Here is an 11,688-nt window from a genome sequence, read left to right as displayed (position 1 = left end):
TTTTGGGAGCCCCTTACAATAGTCTCGCTTTGCGATCGCTTACGCGATAGCAAGGCGAGACCTAAAAATACTCGCTACTGCTGGGCCCAGATGCCTTTGGGATGCCCTAATTAAGTGCCTACAAGAAAACAAGCCACCATGAATCTGCATTGAAGAATACCCCTCAAAGAGGGGAATGAATTGCTCCTTCTTTCTTCTGACTTGTTGCACACACCCAGATTAAACTTCCGGTGAATATTGCGAGTCTATCCCAGTGTAGCCCCACAACCCCCTCTGTCTCCCTCGCCTTTCTTTCCTTCTTTCTCCTTTAGGGCTTCTTTCCTTCACTCTTATCTTTCTTTTCGTATGTGCCACCAATTTTGCCATTTTACACTCCTGTTGAACCAGATTTCCTAATACACCGACGCAGCATCTCTCAAATTACCCCAATACCAGATCTTGTTGTATTTCGTTAGGCCTTTAGTCAGGCATGCTTGTAACGAGATATATTCCATCTGCTTCCATTGGGTTATCTACTGGACGCTACTACCTCCTCTATATGCATTGTAACAGGAGTGTACTGTATACCTTTATTTATTTTGATTTAATATGAAAATAAAAATTACTTGAACAAAAAAAAAAATTTCACCAAAAAGCACTTTGAGACCTTGAGAAGTAAGTGTATGAGGAGCTAAGCAAATGAAATTAAAGTATAACGTAGGATCTTTGTAGTGCGTCACCAAATACTTGTTTTTATTTGCGTGTACAGTTATGGGTGCATGAGAGCTATCAACCAGTGAGCAGATCATAAAAGACACCATTGAATGTGCTGCTCACACCCTACAGTGTACTGTGAGCACTAAACTTCCTTTTTGGAATTGTGTTTTTATCATTTGACTTTTTATATCTCATAGTTCTTGTCTTATGATATGCCCAGACGTGGGTCCTGTGCTCTCCATGCCACTGGAGTCAAGCAAACCTGGCTGATGAGGGGTGAGACACTGAAGTCGGTCCCAGGATACTTGTTTCCAGTCCAGGGAGGACGTGGCTTGGCCGTTGGGCTGGACTTTTCCTATTGGGTGCAGGGTTAAGACTGATTTGCATTTGGCTGGGTTTAAACTGGAATGGCATGGGGAGCAAAAAAACGATTTAGTACCGGGTCCCTGTACTAGGGTGAATGTTTTACTTTGTTTAGCATTCCGTCCATCAGTTGTTCTTTTTACAGTAATTGTCTTTACGGCAGACTACAAGTACCATAATGCAACTATTAAACACCCAACCTACCTGAGCACATTCCGAGGATTAATTTGATATTACTTGTTACCTCGGATAATCTTTTTTTCATATTCAAAGATGTAAGCTATCGCGGGACAGCTTGAGTTCAGGCACAACCTGCCTGAGCTGTACACGGAGTCGACTGTGCATCTCCGGGTGCGGATGGAGCTGGAGGACGCGGAAATGATACACTTACCGCGTGCTTCTGCCTGACGTCATGATTTACGCCCACTGGCTGACGAGTTGGCCGACGCCCCCTGCGCTGCTGCCTCGGATTGGGCAGGCCTGTGGGCTGTGCCGTATAAAAGGATCGTCCCGCCCTCAGCCCTGCCGCTGTCTGTCGGAAGCCAAGGTAAGGACTGAGGGATGACTGCGGTTTGTGATTAATGATACTGCTACGTAGGGTTTCCTTTTTTTAATTTTGAATTACTAGTATTCCGTTTTTAATTTTGAATTAATAGTACGAGTCCGTGTTTTCTGATGCCGGCATGGCTTTGGTGGAAACTACGTCAGACGTTGATTCCTCCCCCCCCCCCCCCCCCCTTCAAGGGCCTTTTATTTGCTCGTCTTCTAGTGTGCATGATGTTACTGAGGCTGCGTGCGATACTTTTTCAGTGGCGCTGTGGTGTCTTTCTGACTAGCGGGGACATGTTTGCTAGTTTCCTTGTTCCTTACTCTGCGTACTTTGAAATCTGGGGATGTTGCAGCACTCTCCAAATTCTACTCTACAGGTCTCGTTGCTTCCAAATGACGAGTATCTTTTTATAACTACAAAAATAACCGTGTAACTATTTAACACACTTGCACAGTACTATAATTATGTTTACATCTTGTACAAATAATTTGGAATGAAATCGCTTTGAAAATTGCGGGTTCATGGTTGTGAAATACGACCCTAAATTGTACTTTATCCAGTGTGTGAAGGGGTGAGGATTCAGTGGGTGAGAGTAACCGATCGAGGGCGCCCATAAGAGCTTTAATGAGTGTTGGGGTACTGTTATTGTACAAAATGTTAGAAGGTACTTCAACTCTTACGTGCTGCCTTGTGCCTGCGTTCCATGTTTGGAATAAAACGCTGTGGGTGATACAACTTCCTTCTGGGTGGAGGGGGGACTGGTTCATACATGTAGTGGACTGGTAGCCCTGCAGGTTTGATGCAGATTGAGACAGAATTGGCGAGTTTTGCATAGGGTATAGGCACTGACGCCTTAAAACATATATATTTTATTTTTTGTAAACAACTTTGAGTTTGTTGCTTCTTCTGGCGGGTGGTCACAAACCGGACCAGTGTAGCACGTGAGGATCTAGCTGTGTTGGGGGGCGGGGTGCCTGAGGCCGGAGTAGATTAACCCGCTCCCAGTGGAATCTGAGAGCTGACTCTGTGGCCTGGAACGCCCTGTGTGCCTCGCCACGCTCGGAGACGCACACACCCGCCTTGCACAGCACTTGCTGCATCTTCTGCTCACAATACTGGGATGAATACTACGTTGCTGCCCTAGACGCCTCATTTTACGGACATTTCGGGCAGCCGCCCATGGTGTGGATGTAATGAGGTGGACAGTGGGACCTGTGGACACCTAAGTCGTTCTCTCTGGAACCGGTGTGCTCTCGGCCCGTTATAAACCTTCACGTGCGCTCGACGGATGGACAGGGGGTCTGCAGAGGCCGGAAAGTCAAGGATTTGTGGTTCCGGACCTTAACTGCAGTGTGCATACCGTGGATGTATTCTATGGGCTGGGTCGTTATTACACTTGAATTTGTACAGAGCAAGCACGATCAGGACAGGTTATTTGGAGCAGGTGTATTAACTAGCACAGATGCAGGTTTTATTACTGCAGTGAAAGCTCAAATCCCCTCTGCCGTAGTAAAGCTGTCTCTTCAGGAACTAAATCACTGAGGCCTATGCAATGGATTGTGCTGAGTCTGATTAAATGTCTATAATGCACGTGCAGGAAGATAATGCAATATACAATACATGTGAAGAGGAATACTATAGATTACACATAATGACCCACTCGATGCTTTGCCTCATGAATCGTCTCGCCTTCCCACACGCAATGAGTATATACATATTGCACTCTATAGGAATGTCATGGGGATGTTCAGAGTGTATATGCCCTTAACCAAGTTTCAGCCACAGACCTAGTCAAGCATTAGGTGCTCTGCAGTGGGGTTCTTGGGGCTAACGATGCAGTAGAGGTAGGCAAGTCACTTGAAGGCTCGAGTCAGATGCTTGGCTCTGGGTGGGAGTAACTTTTGGGCCCTGAAGCCCAAAACGAGCGAAGTGGCAATGCTTGATGCCCGTGAACCTCATTCGCCAGGAATTCAAGACCAAGTATGAACCTATTGATTTAAACAGAGTAAGATGGCCATCTATTGCGTAATGGGAAATCTGGAAAACTCGAGATCAGTCCTGGCTTTCCCACTCGACCAAACTGTGATCTTTTAAGTTTTGTCACTGTACCTGCCATTTCTTAATTACGAGAACACCTTGTAATACATGAGTTATTGTGTGCGCTGTGCTAAAATCTCGTTTTATTTAATAACTATATTATTGCAGTGTTTAATCTCCTGGGCCACACAAGGTGCATATGACTGATGACCTGCCTCTTAGCTGACAGATTATTGTAGTGGGGGGCAGTTGGCATGAATGGCTGTAAATTTAGGCTTACAAACTATCACTTTTAATAAATGCAGTGATCTAATTTGTTATACTAAAGTGAAATGCATACACATGTAAATACTTTATTTAAATTTCAAGAGGCTTTATTTACATTTTACTCTTTTATTAGAATTTTTTTTACATGATAGTTGCTTGATTTACATGTCGCAGCTTTTTAAGGCTTGGCTCGTGCATGGGCTCTTGAGCTGAGCCAAGCCAAATTTTGCGATCCCAGACTCCGTATTGCTGACTCGATAATTCTTCCTCGATATATCTTTAAAGTTATTTCCTACAACATCCTGTATATGCTCTGGATCCTCCTAACGCAATACAAGTCAAGTGCCACATGACCAGTGGAGTGTACTTCTACTGATCCAGGAACAGAGGACTCCCCTGAGATTTGGGGTGTTTTGATGTATTTGGGCCCATTGGCTAAATTTTATCTAGGGGCTCATCCGCAAACACTGATAATATTTTGCTCGTGGATACAATTGTTTTCTTTTTCCCTCCGTACTCCACCTTGAATTTTGGAATATCCCTCATGAGTGCCCTGATGAAGGTGTAACCCTTATTTTGGTTCCCCAACGGGTGTCTGCGCAGGTCACAATAGAAGTACCAAGATTTTACCTTCAGATTGAGATGCCTACATTAATATATACGACAATGTATTCAGACACTAGAACCATACTAATGAGCTCTATAATCTATATATATTCTTTTAATAAAGTGCCTAGTCAATACTGACAAACCTATCAAGCGTTGGACTACTTTATTTTGTATCCTGGTGTACTGTTTTTTGCTTCTGTTGTAATTATTTACCTTTTGTGTATTGTGGATACCAAAAGGAGATGTATTGTGTGGTAGGTGATATTAGCATGTGTATGGCTTGTGTGATTTGTGGTGTGTGGGCGTGGATGAGGAGTTTGAATTTGATAGGGAGGTGACTATCTAAGTTGTCTGTCAGTTATTGGGTTTAAGTTTTTTTTTTTTTTGCTTGGTATTTATTGAAACTTTACATAAGGTATCAAAGCATATTTGAAAAATTTGTATTAAGTACTTCTGAATGGATGCACTAGTACTTCTATTATTGAAGCTCTTCAGGTTTTTGTGGCTTGGTTATATTGGGGATATATGTCCCTGACAATGGTGAGATAATACGCATCCAGTTATCAGTGGCAGGGTTGTTCCATTCTAGTTTGTTTTGCTCCTCACTGCCTGTTAACATATTGGCTCCCCCACCTCTAAATAGTTAGGAGCGAAGGAATGCCTAAGCATTTTGGAAACGGTGTGCATATCTCTCATACACACTCTCTCACTTCCAGGTATCCCCCATACTGTCTGACGTTTTTCAACCGTTACTTTATTTGGCTTTTGTGCTGTGCGTAGGGACTTGTAGGCTCATGCTGCAGTTACAAGTTAACGACTCACTAATCCCAGAGTCAAAAGTGCTATTGTATAAAAGGTCCGAACTGGCTGAAGGTGTCTCATCACTAGTAAAACCACTTGGTCACTGTTTTTCAAGTCAGTTAGGCTAGTGCAGGTCCTGGGTACCAATGTTCATAGTTCTAGTGCTCCCGTTTTTCTCTCAAGCACCTGAGGTCTCAGTGTTCTTAGCACCACGGAGACTATCCTAGATGTAGTACTTGGGCCAAGGGCTAGTTGTCGAGGTGGGTTTGATTTTTGCCATAGTCATTCGCGAGTTAAACTCTACTTGACCTCTTGAATGCTCGTGAATTCCCTTTCAGACTATGCAATTTTGGTCTACATATGTCCATTGGGGATAACAGTGGTTGCTTATAGTTGAATAAATTACCAATCGACACCAGGAACCATTTCATGGCATTACGACCCTTTTCTTCACAGTAGTTCCGTGGATGTCGATCAGCACCTGTATGAACTACTAACACTCACATTTGCATCATCAGTTGCACCGTTGCTAAAGCAGTTTATAGATAGACGCTCCCACAAAAGCAGTAGGCCTGGTTTTGTAAGTGAGCGACCGGGAGAGATCAGATGTATGCGTTGTAACCAGCTGAGTCCACATCCTACCCAGTAAGTCATTTCCGCTGTGTCCTTGTCGGCCTTCAGACTATAGGGGCACCTGCAGCCTGCGGGAAATTGATGTATGTTCGTAATTACCGTAGTAGGTTCTTGAAATAGGAAAAAATAAGTGCAGGTACTCTGTACCAGAGTATGTTTGTTTCTGAGAAGAGCAAGTACTCGCCAATTTAACATATTACGTCACTCTTGAAGTGCAACTACACCCCCCCCCCTCTCAAAAACAAAGTGCAGGTACTTAGTACTGGCCCACTTAAAGCACTGACCGTAATAATTTACACATCGCAAGTGTCTTCTTGCTTGTCTCGGTAGCACCTGTGGCATATCCGCTTGGAAGACTCAATCATATCCTGTATAATTCGGAGAAAATGCCTAGCTGGATCCGACTGTACGTGGTGCATGGGGAATACCAGGCGTGTGAAAGCTTGACAGTTGCTAGAACCTTAGTCCACGTATCCAACGGTCGGGCGAGATTTATGGAGGATTTTATTTTTAAAAAGCTTCCCTGCCCCTCAGGCCATGCGCTGAGCGCGCGACGCCGTCCGCACGCGCGTGGATCCCGGACCGCGGACCGTGAAGTAATCTGTGCCCGAGCTGAGCGCGCGTGGCCCCCTGGAGGAACCTATCCTGCACGGCGCGCGCAGCCTGTGACCGGTTCCAGCCCGCCTGCGCCGTCACACGTACACACTCGCGCCTGATTCTGCCGTAGGGCGGTGCTCTTCTTAGAAGCGAGGGCGTCGCAATGTATTACAAAAATGCTTTTGACGGGATCCGCAAAGTTGATATGGTGCAAGAAAGCAGTGCAAACCGACCCATGCAGGTCATTAATAGAAATATGCCCACGTCTACCTCGCGTTTGACACATTTTAGCTGCACATACAGGAAACCTATAATCCAGGCTTCAATTTGGATGAGATCTTTTTGGCCAGAAAAGTCTGTAGTTAAAGCTGCAGTTTTGGCAGCAGGTAACGTGACGGCATACGTTGCATTAACAGGCTGATTTGGACATTCTAGTTTCTTTTAGGCCTTTGGCCTCGTGGTAAAATGAATAATATTCCTGTGTATGCAAAGTGTGTGTGAAATAAATAAATTGCCTAGCTTCCGTGATATTAAAGTGTACATCAAGCCTGGTGAAAGTACATTTCCCATCTGCTGGCGTCGTCACATGCTGGTGGGCAGCACTCCAGGTCGCTTTAATCACAAAACGCTCTGGGTGCAAACACATTTGGCGCCCATGCTGCTGCTGGTCATTTAAGCAAGAAGCCACCGGGATCCCGTTTCTAGTGCTACCTCACGCATTGAGAGCCTCTGAACACAAACACTTCTGTGCCTCCCCCAACCCACCTTACTGAACCACCCCACATCTTACCTTCACACTGGTGAGAAGGCGGTGGGGTAATTGGGTGTGAACATGTGGGATGTCAGGGGCCTAGAGGGGGATGGGAGTAAGATTGCAGGAGTTAATAGGTGCTAAACAGGGTGCGTGCAGCATATTAAGAGATTAAAAGCAGTTATGCATGTACAGCTTTTAAGTTTGGCATCCTGGGCCCAGCTCGCCCGTGTCTGAAGCCGACCCTGGAGGCAATTCTCAGGAGCACACGAAGTGAGAAAAGTACTAATGTAGCAGCTGAGCAGTGCCATGGTTCGATGCCATGCCCTAATAACCGCACTGTAAATACTGGGGGCCGCATTATAAAGTGCCCTGGGTGTGCAACGGGCATGTGTGCCACAGGGCACTTTGGGCTAGAGAAGCTGCTGCAGATTGTGCATCCCTTTCTATGATGCAGATAGCACTACATGTGACAGCGCTATCAAGAGGGCGTTCTTTCGTGTGCACGGGGGCATTGCCCGATGCAAACGAGGAATCACTTTACCTCTGTGCCTGCTTTGTATTGTGGATGCAAAGTCAAAGAAGCTGCCAGGCGGCGCACTGTCAGTCGGTCTCCCCACTCCCCCTCCATGACAGCTCTCCGGAGGCCCCAGATATCCCTTGCAGGTGGATGCAGTCTGCACCCACCTGCAAGGGGTCTCTAACCCCTCTTAAGTGCGGGGATTGCTGCTTGCATAGTAAGCCACAGAGTAGCTTTGTTTCAGCCGCTCTGTATTTCACTTGGATGTGCTGCTGTAAGGGCAGCACATTTCAAAATAGGGTGCACTTTGTCTGTTTGCGCATGGCGCTCCTATTTAAAGGTGTGCTGTACCACAAACCGGAAAAGGGCACCCTATATGTAAGGGCCCCAAATGTACTATTAACTCAGTTAACTGAACTCTGTTGTATTTGCTTGTCAGGTCCAACACAGACCTGCAGATGTCAGCAGCTAGTTTTTAACTGGGAGATTAACGGGAACCTTCAATTTTCCAACACTTATCACCTTCGCCCAGTGTAGATTGGTTAAAAATAAATACTTCTGACATGTAATCTGCTCCAATATGAGAAACTCTGGTCTTCTGTTAATAACCCACATCATATTGTGTTGTAGTTGTCCAGGTGGCTTGGGTTATCGGTGGTGTGTGTGTGTGTGTTTTTTTTTTTTTTTTTTTTTTTTTTTTTAAATTTCTTGAAGAAAGCAGCAATTGCTCCTAGTTTTCCAGTAACTGCATATTTGGAGGTTTATTTGTTTGGGTATATCCTAAACTTGTCCGTAATCAGAGGTTGGTAGCACATATTTTGGCAGCCTGGCATTGTACAGTAAATTTTGAATTACTGCCCTTTAATTTTACTGTCACGGATTATGCTTCAAGGCTTTTTTAGCATTTGACCTTATGGTTGGATTGAGAGGGCTGTATTTTTTTTTCTTCAAGCTTTGTGGCATGCTCTGTCCCATGAGAAATTATGCAAGTTAACCTCTTTTCTTGGGTTCTTGATTTCAGGCTTTGATGTCGACCATGCCAGTTATCCGGACTTTAACAAGAGCTGCAAAGCATGTGCTACAGAGCCCATGCTGTGGGTGTCAGGCCTCTGTGGTGCCGGTCCGGTTTATTGGTGTTTCACCTCGTCAGGTTACATCAGATGCCAGTTTCCATTCGGTGTCTTTCACCGAAACAGATCACCCCCGGGTGCTGATAACAGGTGAGTGGACTTTCTGATATATTTTTACTCACTCTTTTGTGGGGAGACTTGGCACGCAAGTGTATCAATCTTGCTTAAATGTAGTCTATTTGAGGGCCTAGACATAAAACAATGTCCAGCAGGCATCCATTCCAGTCGCTTGTCCATCACCGCATCTACCTTCTCAACCCTAATTACCCAGTCACCCCAGCTCCAAACAGAAGCACTCCTGCATCACCATCAACCCCACATGTACATTACACAACTGCACAGGTTTTTTCATACACAATCTGACCACGATTCTTCTCCACTATTAAACCGCTGGCAGAAGCCCTGCCACCTGTCCCGCCTTTTCCACCACTTCTATTAAATAGACTATCTCTAATGGTGAGGCATTCATAGTCTCTCCTGAGAGCCCCCAGGCACCACTACAGAGCACCATACAACAGTCACTGCTAAAACATGACCGTGTCACCTAGCTGTAACATGGAAATCGCACTTTGTTATGAAACCGAACGGAGCATGCTTCATGCAATTTCTAAAGTTCCTGACCTCTTGGGCTTCATTGTCAATCTAATCCTAGAAAACTAGTTACCAGGTCGAGCATCTGACATTCACCCCCCTCTCCTTCCTCTTTCATCTGCTAAAGCCCCCTATTGACCTCCACATGAAAGGCTAATTCCCAGGCACTCGGTCACTAAAACCAGCCAGTCTGTGGTAGTCAGTCTACTCATTTACTCTTTCCCATTTCTGCCCACATTCCCAACTTAACTCCTTGTAGGTAGTGCAATCTAGAAAACCCTATTCTTGCCCAATGCCAAGCATTTCAGAAGACTTGTTAGGGGCCCTCAAAACATCTGCCCCTGCATCCCAAAAACCATACATAATCACAAGCCACTCAGCGAGCACGTCCACTCCTGCTATCCAAGTCGGATCTGTGCTTTGAACACATCTAAACCACGCACCAGAAAACCATCTTGAAAGTTAAAACAGCATTTGTACTACAGGATTAACATGTCTTGAGACTACTGAACATTTCCTTAACCCCATATGCATCAAGTGGTCATCTCCGTAGCCTAACAAATCAGCTCAAGACATAATTATGTGCACGGTTGTCAAGTGAGATCACACTATACATTTGTTCGTACTATACACATCCATGTCCCCTGCATCGACAAACCCACCTTAAAACATTACTGCTGTCCTTCCAGTCTTGCTAACGAACCCCTAACAGACGATTACACAAACTATTAACTCACTTTTCTGATTTCCTTCGAAGTGTCTCGGGCATGTCAGCTGAGTTATTCAGTCGCTTTGCTAAAATCAAAGTTATACTTTAATAAGCTGGTGCAGAGTCTCAGACGAACATGCCAAGTTAAATGCATTTTTTTTTATTCTGTATTCCATCTTCTGTTTTAATTGATGTTTTTTTAATTAAATACAACCTCGTTAAGTTATAGGGAACAGTCAGTACTTTATCATTCTCTATTTTCTTGTGCTTCTTACCCTGTAAGACATAAGGAGTGTTACTGCCCTTGGCTGCCTTAAGATTTAATTTGCTGTAGAACTTGAATCTCATTCACATGGCCACTGCAGGTGTCCCAAGTGACCATCTTCACATCTGCCTATTGCTTCAGAGAGTGGCGGAAAATGCTAACTATGACCCATGACTAGTGCCAGTTATGACTTCTCACTTGTTTCAACGGCCAACGAGAGTTGCTTCTCAATTGCCATTTCTTGACATATCCAGTTCTAGCACCTTGTGCCCAGAACTCGCTAGAGATATATATAATTACTGTGTGAATCACTGGCTGGTGTCAGGTTGCCACTTAGTAACCCTGCCATTAGTTTTGGTAGCAGTTCTTGGTGAATTTTAATCCCCCTTCCTGCAAGGTGGAGCATCCAGAGTTTTGGAGTATCTTTTGAAGATGAGCACTTCTGAGCTTTGTCGAGTAAACTGTTTGGAGGGGTTCTGCCCCATTGAAATAGCCTATTCATCCTGCTCTCCACAGTAGCTTGTCATGGACTGGCATGTTCTTTGCCTTCATGTAGACTGCACCAGATTATTTTCCAAGATGGCACACTGATTGGACTCATGAGTGTTCTTAACTGTACACATTTTTCATTTTTACAGGTGGTCTTGGCCAGCTTGGAGTAGGTCTTGCTAAGCTGCTAAGGTAACATTGATTATGCTCATGGAAATGCCATGTGTTGAATGTACTCCCTGGGTGTATATGGCTTCAGAGGGCTTTGTTGGGTGCTACTGTGATTACAATCATTGTTTCTGAACTGTCGGCGGTGACTGACGTGGGCAGGTTGGCTTGTCTTTGCTAGTGCCACAGTGGTGGCTGTGCCTATTCCACCCTCTGGTACTTACAGCTCTAAAGTACAGTTAGACTATGCCTATGTCAGCAGGTACCACTTTGCTAGAACATGCCTGATTAGTAGGACTTTAGCCACCTTAAAACCTAAAGTATGCTTGTTGTTGGACCTTGGTGTAGGTTTGTTTAAACTAAATAATGCAGCCTGAACGGTCTTGGACTTTAACATTTTGCAGCTTTGAACAACCTTGTACCCTGGCTCAATATGTGATATATTACTGCAGGATGTTTTAAAACTCTAATGCATGTACCCCCTCCACAGCTAGGGAACATATTTTCTGGCA

At 44.8% G+C, this 11,688-nt stretch overlaps 1 protein-coding gene across 1 annotated transcript in view; it reads left to right on the top strand.

Annotated features, from left to right (window-relative positions):
* Positions 1-1,589: 1,589 nt before the first annotated feature.
* The window catches only part of LOC146816569 (L-threonine 3-dehydrogenase, mitochondrial-like), a 35,822-nt gene continuing 25,723 nt past the window's right edge, over positions 1,590-11,688 (top strand). Inside the window, exons 1-3 of the mRNA XM_085610426.1 lie at positions 1,590-1,606; positions 8,846-9,044; positions 11,158-11,200. Coding sequence (XP_085466552.1) covers positions 8,852-9,044; positions 11,158-11,200 — 236 coding nt within the window. The 5' untranslated portion in view covers positions 1,590-1,606; positions 8,846-8,851. The remainder of the gene's footprint in view (positions 1,607-8,845; positions 9,045-11,157; positions 11,201-11,688) is intronic.

This window comes from Triturus cristatus, chromosome 6 (assembly GCF_964204655.1).
Source record: "Triturus cristatus chromosome 6, aTriCri1.1, whole genome shotgun sequence".
NCBI classification, from domain to species: Eukaryota; Metazoa; Chordata; class Amphibia; order Caudata; family Salamandridae; genus Triturus; species Triturus cristatus.
Note: the sequence above shows the minus strand (reverse complement) of the source record. Positions and strands in the feature narration are given on the sequence as shown.